Source organism: Pteropus medius, unplaced genomic scaffold, assembly GCF_902729225.1.
Source record: "Pteropus medius unplaced genomic scaffold, Ma_sr-lr_union100, whole genome shotgun sequence".
Classification (NCBI taxonomy): Eukaryota; Metazoa; Chordata; class Mammalia; order Chiroptera; family Pteropodidae; genus Pteropus; species Pteropus medius.
Window position 1 is genome coordinate 32,421,297 of NW_024354500.1, and position 16,956 is coordinate 32,438,252.

At 34.4% G+C, this 16,956-nt stretch overlaps 1 protein-coding gene across 1 annotated transcript in view; it reads left to right on the plus strand.

The window, feature by feature from the left end:
- Positions 1–16,956, plus strand: part of PKHD1 (PKHD1 ciliary IPT domain containing fibrocystin/polyductin) — a 411,516-nt gene that overhangs the window by 364,570 nt on the left and 29,990 nt on the right. The window contains exons 62-63 of the mRNA XM_039853082.1: positions 3,779–4,793; positions 14,546–14,681. Coding sequence (XP_039709016.1) covers positions 3,779–4,793; positions 14,546–14,681 — 1,151 coding nt within the window. The remainder of the gene's footprint in view (positions 1–3,778; positions 4,794–14,545; positions 14,682–16,956) is intronic.

Genomic DNA, 16,956 nt, shown 5'->3' on the forward strand with positions numbered 1-16,956 from the left:
AAGAAGAGCTGAACCAAAGAAGTAATTTAAATATTCCTTATACTTACATTGGATCAAATGGATATATCCTCCATTTTATGGGAGTATGGGAAGGAAGGAATGGAGAGAATATTTTAAAATAACCAATAGCTCATAAAACTCTACTTAAATTAGTAAATACTAATTATTGACTTCATGAAGGTTATAGCGGTAAGTCTTCTACCAAATGTCTCAAAATCAGAATACATGTATGTGTTCCTTTCATAGCATGATGTTCATACACAGAGTTTCTAAACATAAAAAAAGAATAGATTAAGAACAAAAACAATGCATGTAATTGACATTACATGGAAATCAGGAAGGTAACTGGCTAAGTTTAAACAAGCAAGTAATTGTCATATATTTGAGTAGCTGTGTGTGCCTGGCATTTAATCCCTAATCATGCCACAATCCTTAATAATAACAGAAAGACTGCTCCCTCCTAATCATTGAAGAGAGAAGTGATATGTTTAGTAACAAAATCTTCTTACTGTTAGCAGGTTAAACATACACAAGGAATCCCAATAAATGTTTATTGAATTCTTTGCCTCAGCTTCTAGGGTTTATAATTCAACTCATACCAAATTGCAATGGGTTATAAAGATTGGACAGTGACTTTTCATACTGTATCACTTTATTTCTGAGCTTGCTCATGGACACTGTACCTGAGTCATAGACCTTCCAGGATGTCTATATGCTTTACAACACATTGAGCAGAGATCGTGCCTTCTCAAACTTACTTTCAAACCTTCTCTGATCCCTCCTGATTCGAACCCTTCTTTCTTCTTCTAGAGATCCTGCCTCCAGTCCAGGTAGTCAGTCATACTCTTTTCCACCCCGTGTCACTGCTGCCTGAAGGAATAAGGAGTTTTGAATCCTGAGAATAGAGACGACTTGGGGGTCCAGCCTTTGTGGTAGTCTAGCTTCTGGGAGAAATATTTGAAGATAAATAGATAAATTACGAGAACTCTATCACTGGACCATTTTGAAGGTATGCCTTCTACTAGGATAGCTCCTATACCCATTACTCTGAAAGAATATTTGAATTACATTATAAATGGTCCATTTTTATGTTAGCCTTATAAGGCACTTGCCATCAGGAATAAAAATATAGAAAGAAGACTCATATTTCTACATGAGTATTTATTTAATGAATTAATAAATTAGTCGAGAATAAAATGTTTTGTCACAACAGAATCTTTTTTTGTGAACAATTAATTATGTGATTCAAGAACAGAAGAAAATTTATAAAATGCAGTTAACCATAATTTTAATCTTATGGTCTCATGTAAAATAGCTGAATTTCTCACAGTATTGAGCTAGCGTATTAATGTCAATTAAGGGGGCAATTCTCATTATAAATTTTTGTAGTACATTCTGTTATTATTGTTGTGATGGGTTAGTTTAAAATGTATTCAAGCCATAGGATAATAATCTTATAACTAGACACCTGGCAAGAATAGATAAAAACTATTTGAAGAATAGGAATTTTGAAAAGGACATTACATATTAATCAACTAGTATATATTAAGGAGCATCTACTCTGTTTGAGGTAGTGTGTTAAGCCCCGTAGTAATTTAAATATGAAATATAGTCCCTGGCCTTGAGAAATAACCCCTTAAGGACACTGATACCTACTAAGTTCATATAATTTATTAAAGTACATATAGTTGCTTAGTAGCAGAGAATGATCAAGAATCATATTAACTAAGAGAAAAATTATTTTACTTAGGGACAGTTCCAAGAATTTAGCAATCTATAGAGGTTACTTTAAAAGATATTATATCTCCCAAATGAGAAACAGGAAGAAGAAGTCAGGCATCTATAAAACTGGATGGAACATAAATGATTAATCAATGGCATCAACACAGCTGGGAAAGAAATGTGTAGAAAGGAGAGTGAGCTGCAGAGTTTAGAAAAGGGGAACTATCTCATTTGAAAAGGATATACTACCTGTGGTAGAGATTGATGCATCAGGGACTCAAAGCGCAATTTCCATGGCTATTAAGATCATGCAATTCATTCCCTTCATACTGGTTCTATGCTTTTGAAGACAATACTTGATTTAACATTAATATTTTCATATTGTAGGACCACAGGGAGAAAACATACTATGTAAAAGAGACCATTCTTTTGTATTTGATAATTAAATCTCTTTAAATTAATAATTTAATATTTGATTTGGTGATTTCAATTTCTTTAAGGGAAATTCGATTTTTCTGTTTTATCTCATGCAGTTTTCAAGGAATTTGTCTATTTCATCCAAGTTGTGAAATTTATTGTCATAAAGTTTGTTTGTATTATTAGTCTCTTAACCTTTGTTCATTGGATCTATAGTAATAATCCTTTCATTCCTGAAACTGGAGGTTTTTGCTCTTTCTTTTTATTTTGAGCAGTCTAGTGAAGGGTTATTCCATTTGTAGGTATTTTTCAAGAATCAAATTTTAGCTTTGTTCACTTTCTCTGGATTTTTTTTCTTTTCTTTTCTGCTGTTATATTATTTCTTTTGTATTACATACTTTGAGTTTGCTTTGCTCTTTTTCTAAATATGTAAAGTAGTGCCATAAGGCATTGTTTTTAGATAATTCTTTTTGTAATATAAGCATTTAACATTATAAATTTCCTTCAAAGCACTGTTTTCACTATGTCCCATAACTTTTGATATGCTAAAACTTTATCATTCAGTTTGAAATGTTTTACAATTTCCCTTGAACTTTTTACCACTGTTGTTGTTTTATTATTGTGAGGTACAAGTAAACCTTGTGTTCTACTCCTGAAGCAACATTTTGGTAATGAAATGTATTGCAATACTAGGTGGCATTGGCACAAATTTCTAATAACATCACATGGAGGAAGGACATAGGAGGAGGCTAGGTCATGCTCAAATGTAGTACATCCTGCATTAGCAATAATTTGATTTTTTGGGTGGTGGGGGTTCCAATTCTTAGGTTGCTTCGATGAACTTGTACTAAGGAAAGTTAGGATATCTAGACAATAATATAAGACAATTTTGTAAATATCAATTTAAAATCAAAAGAACTCTTTCTTTGTTGTAAGATAAAATGTCCCTGTGGATTCAGAACAAGAACTACTCTAGGTTCAAAGACAGGAGGATTAGGATTGGTGAGAATAATGGCTAATGCTGTCTTCACATGTTTTCATTAGCCTCAATTATCCTCAACTTGAGCTCTATTTAATGTCGATACTCCCCAAATTATTACTTTTTTTCCTCTTGTATTTTTTTACTCTTCATTTAGAAAAAAGGAAAGTATGAGAAAATTATATAGTCTGACATCCAAACTCTTTCAAAATCTCGTCACAATATACCTCTTCAATTTTAATATGCCTCCATAAATTCTTTGTTCCAGCCCCCTTATTCTACTTCTTTTCCCATTGACTCGACTATTTATCTCATTCTCTCCTATTTTTTTTTCTCATTATGGAGGATTTAGTAATTATTTCTTTTATCTTGATTGTTTTATTTATTCAACTGTTTTTACACTCAGCTACTACAACCATTATTAACTTTAAATAACATATTATGTAACATGTACTTTTAAATTACACTAAATAGCTGTAATTTTAATGTATGTGGGTTACATATTTTGCCCAAGACTTCTTTGCATTCTCAGTATCTAGCATACCTAAAAGTTCGATAAATGTTAAATGAGGTTACAGAAGATGATGGAAGTGATGGATTGCAAATGATCTTTGAGAGATCGTGGTTCATGTCACTTGTTTATTTTCATTTACTTTATAGGTACATTTAGAGAAGAGCAGAAATGCACATACCGATCCCTGATACAAGGCTACATCTGCAAACAGACAGACCACGTGATCTTAATTCTTGACAGTGATGATGCCACGTGGGCAATGAGGAAGATATATCCTGTTGTATCTGTGACTGGTGGTTTTGTTGACACCTTTAGTAGTGTAAATGCCAATATTCCCTGCTTTACTTCAGGATCTGTATCTATTTTCTATTCCGTTTTACCCACCAGAGAAATCACCAAGGTCTGCTTTGTAAATCAGACTCCTCAAGTTCTGCGTTTTTTTCTACTGGGGAATAAAAGTACCTCCAAGCTTCTCTTGGCTGTATTCTACCATGAACTCCAGAGCCCCCATGTTTTTTTAGGGGAAAGTTTTATTCCACCAACTCCGGTTCAATCAATTTCCTCATTGCTGAATGAGTCTATTGGTTCCAACTATTTCAGCATCATGGATAATATCTTGTATGTTGTTCTACAAGGAGAGAAGCCCATTGAAATACGCTCAGGTGCTTCTATTCATTTGGCCTTCACTGTGATGTTTCCAGTCCTAGAAAAGGGTTGGGAAATCATGACCCTTGAAAGACTAACTGACTTCTTGCAGGTTAGCCAAGACAAAATCAAATTTATTCATGACATGCCTGGCAACGAAGCAACCTTAAAGGCTATTGCTGACTATAGAGCAAAGAGAAAGCGCAATTGCCCAACTGTGCCTTGTGCCAGTCATTATAGAGTTGGTCAACGAAGACCTCTTATGATGGAAATGAGCTCATGTAGAGTTCCAGCACCAACCAGCATGTTAACTGTGTCAAAAGTACTGGTCCTTGAAATTGGTGATCTGCCAACAGTAAGGAGCACTGGCCTGATTCCATCTTTATCAAGTAACAAATTACAAAATTTGGCTCACCAGATTATCACTGCTCAACAGACTGGAGTACTAGAGAATGTTCTGAATATGACTATTGGGGCTTTACTGGTGACTCAGTCAAAGGGAGTCATTGGCTATAGGTAAGTACTAATTATAATAATATCCAAATTAGGACTGATTTCTTAGGCATGTATTGCAAATGTCAGTCTACTCACACTGAATCACATAACCTTTTTACTGTTTTTTTTTCTTTAATTATTTATTTATTTTTTATGGTGACATTGGTTAACAAAATCCAATGTTTCACCTGTACACTTTAACAATAAGGCATATATATATTTACACTGTATATTCACCTACCTTTCTACTTTTTAAGATAAGAATAAAAACTTAAAGAATTATTTATAGACTTAAATTCTCAATTTTAAAATTCTTTATGAAATCTATATTTTTTATGGTTATTCTATTTTCTAGGTTGTAAAAAACATTATATTTTGGTGTCTTAATGTGAAAAGCATGTAGGAAGAGATTATTCTAAAGCAACTTATTTTCAGTTCATTTGTTCATTCATTTATTTATGTAATGAATTTAAGCAGTGGGTTAGAGTCTAAAGTTACTGAGGCGAAATCAATATGAATGTAACATCACCTATTACAATTCCATAGAGCTATAAGCTAAAACTTGAGTACCGAGGGGATGATAATAACTCTGCTTATACCAATGGACTTATAGTTAGGAACATTTTGGAGGGATGACCAGGAGTTTACTAGGCTAAAACAGTGACTCTGGTTGGGTTTTATTTAACCCAGTATCGTAAAGCTCTGAAAGGATACCTTTGTCAAATTGTGTAAGACAGGAGCATCACTGTTGTGTTTATAGCACAGATCTGTGTAGGATCTGTAATATCCTTTGTGCTATGTTATTCTGACTCTACAAACTTGTGTTTTGAAGTTCTCCACTAGACTTCTGTTCAGTACACATTTCAGAAGTAAATTCACTTGAATATTTCCCTGAGCTTAGGGAAACGAAGTATGTGCAGAATACAGTAAGGAAAGGCAAGTATAAATTACTTTTGATTTTATAGACTATGTTAGCCAAAGGATGAATTGACCAGCCCAAGTTCATCTAAGGCATCTGCCATGAAGTCAAGATCATTAGCGTCCCAAGGTCCAATTTTTAGCAGGTACAAAAGAACCAAAAATGATACCACAGACTGAGAGACAATATGAACTTGTCATAATGCTTAGAAAACATCTATAAAACTAACCACCTCACAGATACATGCTGCTGGGTTGCAGAGGGCTCAAGATGGGCAACCATGGATATTTCTTATAAACTTGTCACCACCACATGCACATTTTGAGATGATATTGGGTTCCTGAAATAGGTAAAATATTTAGATTCTGAGTTATATTACTCACTGAAATTTTAGAGCATTAATATTCTTTTAGATTATTCTGTTGTTACTGCTTTTTCATCTTATATGTAGTAGTGTTAATAAATGAACAATTCATTTTTAATGAGTATTAGATACTTCTGTACAACCATCTTCAGTGGATGTGGAATTCACTGTAAAATAAAAAGCAAAGCAAAAAGTGATACCATCACATTTTGAAGCCTATTCAACTATTACATTGATTGCCTTTTTCTACACAGAGCAACATATCCATATGGAAGCTTAGCTAGTATTTTTGTATTATATTTTATCTGTCTTTGTAATGGAGATAGGTGTTTCTCTTTCCTACAATACATTAATATGTATGGAAGATATGAAAAGAAAATTCAAGCAATTTTTTTCTGAATTTTGGTCAATTTGAAGAGTTTTGGGAATTGTTAGCTTAGAATTAAAACATACTGCTAGTTGCATGATTGCTCAGAATTTATTAGATTTGGGATATTTTTACCAACCATCGAATCTGCACCATGCTATTGATATTGTTGTGATGTTATGCATGATAATATATGAATCAGGAATCTGAAAGAATTATGCTAATGTATCTTAGTTTATGTTTAAATATCTTTTCTTTCCTTTAGCACAATTTCGTTTGGATCTCACTGAGTATTTTTAAGTATACTATATGTATGAGTGACCAGGTACATCAATTTTCTTTGAGAATCTGTTATATCCCCCATTTCTCTCAATTCTTTTAGTATTTTAAGATAAATTTTCTAGACATAAGGCAAAAAAGCAAATCTTCTAAAGATAAGGAAAGGCTGCTTCTTAAGTATATCTAAATAAATCTCCACAGAATGAGAAATGCCATGTCCTAAGGGACTGAGTGAGAATTAGCAAGGTTTCTCATGGTCCTAAGAATGCACAGTATGCTAAACAACCCTGAAGCCCCGTGCAGGCCCTAAGGCCAGTTCAGTTCTTTCAATTTTGATCCGTGTCAGTTGGGACTTCCACTGAACTCACTCAGGAGCCATTGACAAGCTAATGAATTGACCTTGAGACAGCAGAAATTAGTCTAGGACACAGGCCTTACAGTGAAAAGCACCAAGGATGTTCTTGAGAGGTTCACTCATTAATTTAATGGGATCGTATGCATTTCAACCAACCAGGGCCGTATTGGGCATTTATTTTTCGAGGGGAGTACTCCCTGCTTTCAAAAAGGTACCAACTTCTGCTTTGCGGGCAGAAATAGAGTGCTATCTATTTTTAATTAAGTAATGTAGTGGATTGGCCTCTCCTGGTCTCTATCCTCTTCTAGAGGCATGTAGATTTAAACTTTCTCCCTTGGCTAAGTCACTTCTATGAACCTGTTTTCCAAAACTTTGTTGACCTTTGTTGTCAGTTGTTTTTCCTCTCTTGCCTCCTTTACATTGTTGATTTACACTATTTGTATTCTCTTTTATTCTTTTAAGTAATTACATGTAGTAGAGGGAACAGAGACAAACATATATTCAATATGCCCTTTTAAACAGGGGGTTCCCCATAGAAGTCTTATTTGTGTATTCTGTCTTTTGTCTGAAATCCTAGCAGTACATATTTTATATTGTTTCCCCTCTTTTAGTAGAACCTTGATTTTTGCTCTCTTGAGTTTCTTTCTCTCCTTTTTCTTCTTCTCCCTCCTTTTCTCCCACGTCATTAAAATAATAATAATATTCTTTGTCATATAGTAAAATCAAATATATCTATATTTTTATGAAAGTTCAGCTATTGAAATGCCAAAGCTATTTGTGGTTGGCAGAATTTCTAAAATGACCTCCCAGAGATATGTTGTCCTAATCCCAGGAACCTATGAATATGATTAGATAGCTCTTTTATGCATACTCAATGTTACATGGCACAGTTGACGTTAAGATAATAATATATCCAGAATTATCAAAGTGGGCCTAATTAAGAACACACAAGCCCTGAAAAGAAGAGAGCTTTCTCCTACTGCGGCTAAAGAAAAAGGCAGAAAGGGAAAGTAGAGACATTCAAAGTGTAAGAAGGACTTGAAGTGTCACTGCTTTTAAGATGGAAGGGACCACATAAGATAAAAAGTAGGTGGACTCTATGAATAGGGAGTGGACATTGCCTGACAGCCAGCAAGAAAACTGGACCTTAATTCTACAGCTAGAAGGAACTAAACTCTACCAACGATCTGAATGGATTTAGGGTGGCTTTTTCCCAAGAGCCTTCAACTAAGCACTGAACTCAGCGAAGCCTGTCTGGACTCTTGATCCACAACCTGAAGACAATAAATTTGTGTTATTTTAAGCCACTAAGTTTGTGGTAATTTGTTATGCAGCAATAAAAACTAATATGCTATCTCACAAAAAGCTCTGTGTCTATGACATCAACATGATCTTTGGGCCCTGGAAATGGTTATAGTGAGGGTGAGCATGACGCTATGGGAGTGTATATCTGTGTGTTTTGTACCGTCACATGAGTAGTCTTTTAAGTGTAAGGAGCTCCTTATTCTGTGTAAGGAGCACCCTATCAAGCTGACTTAGAACAGAGAAGAAAATTGTGAGAGACAATTGTGAGAGGAGTCCACTGTCACTCAGTCTCACTTAGAATCTTCTCTCGTGTAACCTCTTCATGACCCCCAGGCACCTACTTTCTAGGAAATAGCTGTTTGGAGTAGCAAGGACACTGTCAACAAGGGAGGATATTCTTCCCAAGACTGGCAGAATACTCATCCTGGAAGAGATTTCTATACTACCAGCTCATCTCTTTTTTCTCTCATGGCAAAACCACAGCTTTGTTGTTAAAGAATATTTCTGTACCATTTCTTCTTTTCGCTACAATACAAATTCACTATTTTGTCGAGTTAAGTGGATGGCAAAATTGTCATAATGGCATTTCACATATGTGGCTTTGTGGGAAAATGAGATGCTCTGCATAGGCAAACTTTCCATTTAATTAAAAATTGGTCCTTTTATAACTATTTTTTAAAAGCTTTTATCTCTTAAACTTAAAACAAAACCATGTTATTCAGCCTTATTAAATGGGAAATAATGTACAGCATTCACATTTTTATTGATGATTCATGGCTATCATTAAAACTATCATTTGTTTCACAGCTTTGTTTCTGCAGCAATGCCCTTAAAATAAATGGCCCCAGACCACTAAATCTTTGATTCTTCTTCACAGTTCATATTTTTTTCTGCTATTTTCCTTATAAACAGGATGCTAATTGTAATCCATTGCTGTTGTTGACATATCTGCATCCAGCAGTTTCTCACTTACACACATATGTAGTTCTAATTTCAAAACTGAACCATACTGCCTTAAAATTAAGTAATTTATATATATTTGTACAGATGGTAAAGTTGTAAGTAAATAGAATACTTATGAAAGCTTACATTTCAAAGTTTTATATTTCCCAAACATTAATTGAACAACTATTATGTCCAAAAATTACATGGCTCATATGAAAATTTACAGATTTTAAAATTAATGGATAGGCAAAACAAACATTCATGCAACTATTTAATAAGAGTGTTGTATTAAATCTCATTATTCTATATATATTACAAAATATCTTTAATTCAATATGAACCCGCTTAACCATTAATTTAGATTTTTTAAAATTAACGAATATATTTTTATCTTTATAATATTTAGTAGGTGGTCAAAGCTTCAACTTCCTATTATGTTCCCAAGAGTACCTAAGCACAGCGCCATGTAAAATAAATGATCATTAAATATTATGTGCAAATATTGAAATGTAACCTCCTTGGTTTCTCTGCTATTCCAGTATTCCTGTGTAACCAATCCTGATTTAAATCTCTTTCATTAGAGAAATCTTGAGTGATTTCTCCTTTTTTGACTGCCATAGCACTCCAACACAAACAGGAAATTTTGAATATTTTGTGTATGATCTAAAAAATATATTCAGAGTTGCTATTATTTCAGATTCACGATAGATTTATTATAAAATATATTTTAAGTGATTTACCAACTAAAATACTTAGGTTTTAACTCTAAACTGACCTTTTTGGAAGATGTGCCATGTTTACTGTATTTATATGCTCCTGGCACACTCCAACCTGTACCTAGGGTTACTCGACTCTCAATTTGAAATCAATAATTCCAAAGAATCTTAAGGGTTTAATAATAAGTATTAGAACAGAACAATAAGCTATTGAGGAGTATACTAGAACCTAAAGTTGGCAGGCCAAGATAGGTTGTAGCTTTCTAGAAGTATTTAGTGACCTAGCAGCAGAAGAGGTGCATAGTGGGTACTGATTTGTTATAGTGTTACACTAGTAACATCTATTGAGTACTTAACAATGTATCAGGTTTGGAACCACTATGCTGTAGTGCAAGAAAGAAACAGATCATAAGACACTTCTCTCTTAGGAGTTCACAGCAGCTAAGGGTAATTGGCTAGGTTTGATAGAGAATGTAGGACTATGAAATACAATAGTCCCCTCTTATTCAGTTTCTGAGATTTCAATTACCCACTGTTGACCATGGTCTAAAAATATTTAATGGAAAATTCCAGAAATAAACAATTTCATAAGTTTTAAATTGCATGCCATTCTGCATAGTATGATAAAATCTCTCACTGTCCCACTTCATCTCTCCCAGGACGTGAATCATCACTTTGTCCAGTGTATCCATGCTGTATACATTACTCATTCATTAGTCATCTAGTAGCCATCTAGGTTATCAGATCGACTGTCTCAATATTGCAGTGCTTATATGCAAGTAACCCATACTTTACCTAATAATGCTCCAAAATGCAAGAGTACTGATGGTTCCAATTTGAATATGGCAAAAAGAAGCCGTAAAATGTTTTTATAAAGTGAAAATGTATGTCTGTATAAGAAGCAACATAGTATTTATGGAGTTCGGTATTATCTTGGTTTCAGGCATCCACTGGCGGTCTTGGAACATAGAAGTGAAGTCATTTATGCCTTACAAACTATATAGAAGAACATTTCTGAAGTACAGGGGTCATGGTGTTTATCCTTGCATATCTCACAGTGCCTAGAACGATGTAGAAGGGTTAACATATGTTTGTTAAACCGAATTGACTAGAGATCTCACTTTCTTCTTCTAGGGTACAGAATCTTGCAAACTCCTTTGGAATTCAATATCCCGCCCCCACTCCCCACTTTTCCCCCCCGCAATGCAGATTCTTCCCTATCTAGCCTATTTGAAATAAGAATGGTTAAAAATGCTCAGGACACCCTGAAACATTTAAGTAAAGCATGGGGCTCTTTTACAGGAACTTCACTTGGTAACTTTGAGGAGGCAAAGGTTAAAGAGAAAGTATCTCTAGCCTCCCACCCTCTCACCCCGCTACCATAGGTCTTACCAAAGCCGGCATTCACCAATCAGATTTATTTGTTTGCTGGGTTTGGCGTGCAAATAGAAATAATGCCTTTATCCACAGGGTAAGCAGTTTGGATCTGGCAGATTGAAAAGAGAGAGTTGGAATGAAAAGTGGTGATCTTTAAACTGGGAAATTTCTGTATTCTCTTCGATCTTTTAGTTGGCACTTAAGCATCGAAGGGGTAAAAAATTCTTTCACATTCCTGGCTAGGTATTGGAAGCTGTTAAATAGTGGTTAAAACTGGGAGTGTTGGAGGGAACTTTCCTCCCCCATTTTTTAAAGTTTGGCTGTAGGTCTTTCTGCCTGCAGGCTACAGTCACATTAGCCTTGGAAATTGGATAACGACAGCACAATGACAAATCCAGGTTGCTTGCAATAAGTTGCTAATCCCTTTGCTTTAATATCGGAGCAGGGTATAATGATGTTTGGACATCACTCCAGTTTACTGACGACCCCACTGGGGCCAGCAATAGAACCTTACAACTGTCTAACAAGGTGTCAGGTGACTCCCGTCGTCACAGCAACGGACACTGGAATCTAATCTTCCTTCCATCCCTTCTAGCACCCAATAACGCCTAGATTATATAAGTGGCCCATCATTGCTTGGTAACTTGAATCAATTAACGTTAATTCACACAATGCTATGATGTATTGTGATCACTTTCATTTCAGGGAAGGGGGAGAAATTGCTATAAGTCACCTAAAATGAGGTTGTCTGTGGTGCTGAGGTATTAATTGGGTGTCCATATTAAATGCAAAAGGAGCCCCATCGTGAAAGGAAAGTGGATGAGTGACTCTCTTGGCTGCTATTGACCTATCAGAAGAAGACAGTGCCCTTTTCCTTTGCTTTTATCTATTACAGTTTTCCCTATTGCGTGTCAAGTTGATGTATTATAAAAAATTCATTTGGTGACCTTTCACCCCCTTAGCAGATTAAACAATTTCACTTCGATGGCATCATTAACAGGACCCTGCATTTAATGATGATTTCTCTAAAAGGCCACGGAGATTCGATTTTAAGCTAACAGATTTATTGCACTATTATAACATATCGTAAAAAACTGTACCACCTACGGTCAGGTTTTAGGATAGAAACTGCTTAAGAGTTTATGTGGAGCTTAAAGTGGTATTACCTTGGGATATGCTGTAGCAGCAAGTCTCTGACCTCCAGTGAGATGCTGTTTACATTTAATAAGAGATGTTTGCTCACAATAAACTTTAAAGTGTGTCAGGGATAGGCCTTTCAGCGGGTGTTCAGGCAGTTGGTTCCCATTCCTTCGTCTCTCGACATCAGTGCACTTATGTCAGAATCTTTGTTGGAGTTTCTCAGTTTCTTTAACCCACACAGCTAGCCTGGATCCTGTCCCACATCAGAAAGCATTTAAAAAATAGGTTTGGGGAGAAGTAGAATCTGCTAACAATGTTCGAATTTTCCAAAAACCTTGAACCCATAGAAAAGAAGAATGAATAACACAGAACTTAAAAATCTGTTTTTAAATTATTCTCTTAAAAACAATTAAAAAGGAGCCTTACCCATTTAGACTAAGCAAACTAATAAGTGATGATTAGGTGAGTGTATGTTGAATTCCCACTGAATGATTGTTGCAGAGGTCAGGGCCTTAGCTGGTAGATGACCAAAGGGGATTCTTAGGATCATGTATCCCACTCTGCCTCTCATGTCCCAGGATTCTCAGGGGAGAAGGAATATGCATCCTGCAGAAATTTCATAGTTCATGATCCATTTTATTTGTTCTTCCACTATTTTCTCTTTTTAGGACTAATTGCCAACTTTACCTGACATACACCTTCCATGCTAAATAAATATTTCATCTTTTTCTCCTCACAAAAGAAAAAAAAGGGGAACAAAGTAGTTGACTTACAAGATTTTAATTGAGGGCAGAATAGGCTACTTAAAAAAAAAAAAATCAAATCCTTTCTTGTTAGACCTGATCTGGGTTGTTTTGAGGATAAGTCACCATGGGGTGTCCTATATTAAGGTAATATATGTGGTAAATGATATCTATATATCTCTATTTAATGGCTAAAAATCTATTGCATGCCTGTGATGTATAATACATAATAGGCTTAATGGGGCAATAGATATATAATCTATAATGTTCTTTTAATAAAACTATCTTGATCATTAAAAATACCAAAGCTCTGAGGAAAAAAGATGTTTTATGGTATCATGAATTATATAACTTATTTTCGTTATTCCATTTTATTGCTAAGTCACATCAGCAATTAACATACTTGAAAGGTGAAACACAATGTAGCTCAACGGTTAACTGTTCTGAATCTTGGTCATACACTCATTCTTTGTAAGACCTTTGGCAAGTTACTTTAGCCTTTTTGGACCAAATATTCTTCATGTATAAATAAAAGTACCTATCTCATAGTGTCATTTTAAAGAAGCGATGGGATTTTAGAATAGTACCTGGTACACAGTAAGTACTCAGCATATATTAATTATAAGTATTATCCTCTCTAAAGGCTTCATTCAATTAAAAGAAATTAATCAATTAATTCCAAGTCATTAAACCTATTTTGTGCAAACACATGGTGGAGAGTATAAATACAAAGGGATGGTTGTAAGAACTCAATGAATTGTTTCATATCAAACATCGGCGTGCTGGAGCTTGCCATTTCTCAGCGATATCGTCTGGTACCAGAATCAGCCATAGTGAGAGTATTAATACCATGGAAATTAGAAAACACTACAAATTAGAGTCTTTTGGGGAAAAGCTTACTAGCTTACTACTGAACATACCCCTACCTTCTAAGTATTTTAGTCTGATAAGTTCTCTCACTGAGGCTTTTATAGGGCTGATATTAATAAACTGTGATAAAAATCTAAGTTTATAATTTGTGCTTCTCCACTCATCCTCCCAACATCCAGGCCATCCTTTATTATGGCTAATCAAACATATAAAATAAATACATAATTATTCTTTAGTTATAAGATAATGTTCGCTATAAAGTGTATTACTAAGTTTCTAGATGCAAAGACAAATGCAAATATTTTCTCTGATAATGTATTATGGAATATAGCTTCTGCACTGATATTTGTAATTTTATGGATGTATTCTATTTTTTTTTCTTACATGTGCCAGAAATACAAGCAATTTTAAAGTTGAGAACTTGATATTTATTCGGCCCTATGCTCTTTCAGTCTTAGTCCAGCCTTCAAATGGAGAAGTGGGAAAAGTACTTCCAGTACAACCACAACTCATCTTTCTAGATAAGCAGGTAACTTGTTCACAGGTTCTACACCCATCTCTCGATTTATGTGGATTATCCATTCCATGCGCCTTTTTTTTTTTTTTTACACAGAAGAAAACCATGTAAAAAGTTTGGAAAAAAATACTAAAGAAATAGGCCAATATAAGTCATAAAAATATTTATTTCACATATTTTCACAAAAAAAATGCTAATGAAAATTTAGAAAAACTGAAATAAATATTCGTTGCCTGTGTCTGGACTGTAAAGCAACCAACCTTCTATTTTTAATTGGCACAAAGCTGCTCAAAATATCTTCATCACTCAAAATATTTGGAAGTGCTGCTTTGGTTTCATTATTTATGTTTATGTTTTGGGATGATTTTTTTCCAATCCCATCTTTTGCTAAGTTTTCATAAATTCTTCAATATTCACTGCAACATTTTAAAAAATCTTTTCAAAATTTTAAGGCTCATTAGATCTTTGGATGAATATCTAGAATTGCAGTTTCCAGTTTTGTGGCCAGTTGAAGTGCTTTGTAAATATTTTCAGCAGCGAATGAAACTGGTACAAGATCTCTGCCATATTCATTGGCAGGATGGGCTTCAGATATTAAGTGAATTAATTCGTTATTCATTAATTCCTGATCAACTAGTAATTCGTTAATATAATCTACATTCAAATTGTTGGAACTTACTTCTTGAAATTTATTTAATAAATTAATAATTCCAGTTAAGCCTTCTTCAGTCATTGGAACCATATTCCCTGGTACAACCACTTCTGGCTGTATTGCTTTCCAGTAAGCATTTAAAGTTGATGGCTTTATATCATTCAAAGAAATATTCTTGATACAACTTAAAATTGTGTGTTTATTCCAGACTTCTGTAACTGTGATTCATTATCTTCAAGTTTATTAAAAATATCTTTAAAACTCCATTTAATATAATTAATCTTAAAGATGGAAATAATGCCTTGATCTAAAGGTTGGATCAAGGAAGTTGTATTTGGTGGCAAATATACAACTTTTATATTTGGATGTTCTAAATTGTGTGGATGACCAGGTGCATTATCAAAAAGTAAAAGTATTTTAAAAGGAAGACATTTTTTCTTCACATAATTTTCAGCTCCTACAGCAAAACATTTGTAAAAGCAGTCCGAAAAGCATCACTAGCCATCCGTGCTTTTTTATTTGCCATCCAATGAACAGGAAGATCATTAATTGTGTGTTAGTAAGTATTAGTTCTTTGTGCATTGCTGAGTTAAGCTATTGATTTTTAGAAAGAGTAATCGCCGATAATGGAAATAAAAAAGAAAGAACTGCATAAAATGAGACCACGTAAATGGAAACCACATATGAAAAGTCCATGTAAAAGAGGGAGATTATTTACTGCATATAAAAAACACGTAAAAAAATACCATGTAAATCGAGGGACAGGTGTACTCTTTCTTTGGAGCTGGGTAGCCTGTACTCAGCACATGTTTTAGATTCCTTCATCATGATACACAGTTGCAGAGTGCCCACTGTGTGACATTTGCTACACTTAGAACTTCTAACTGCTTTTGTCATCTCCCTTCCATTTCACAGCCTGCCTGCCTTCCACTTTGTGTGAATGTCCATAATTTGATTAAGGGTAAAAATATAATGCTTATACTTTTCCTCCCCAAGCAAATTTTTGAAGTCGATCTCTCACATCTCAGAAATCTAGCCTTCTCAAAATAGTAATATTAAAATCTCAAAATATATCTAAAAAGTAATTTCCTATGCCAATGGAGGAATGTGTGCCATCACATCTGCATTATAATTTTACGTTATTTTAAATAGTTTCTCTTATATGTGGTTAAATAAATCATCAACAGGAGGGTTCAGTGCTTAATTCTAATGTCAGTGTTCATGGCCTCTGATTCTATTTTATCTTTTTATATTTACTAAAGTCATGGGGAAAAACAGTGAACTAGGATAGTTAAATCAGCTTTCCACTCTTCATTTTAAAAATGTATTCCATGACATGTTTGCAGAGAGGTGAAGGCCATGGGACCAAGGTACACACACTTGGAAACTTGTCAGTTTTGAGGTAGTCTGGCACTCACCCAATTCTCTCCCGCTTCTCTTAATCTTTTTCTTTCCTTAGTAACTTTCGGCACATAATGCTATTCTCTTCTTCTAAAAATGTAGCTTTCTTTTCCTCTATTCACAGTTCTACCCCAACTTTTCTTTAATTATGCCCCTTCTCTTCTCTCAGTAAGCTAATTTTGATATATTCTTAACACGAGAAAGAAAATATCTATTTATCATTTTCCTTCCTTT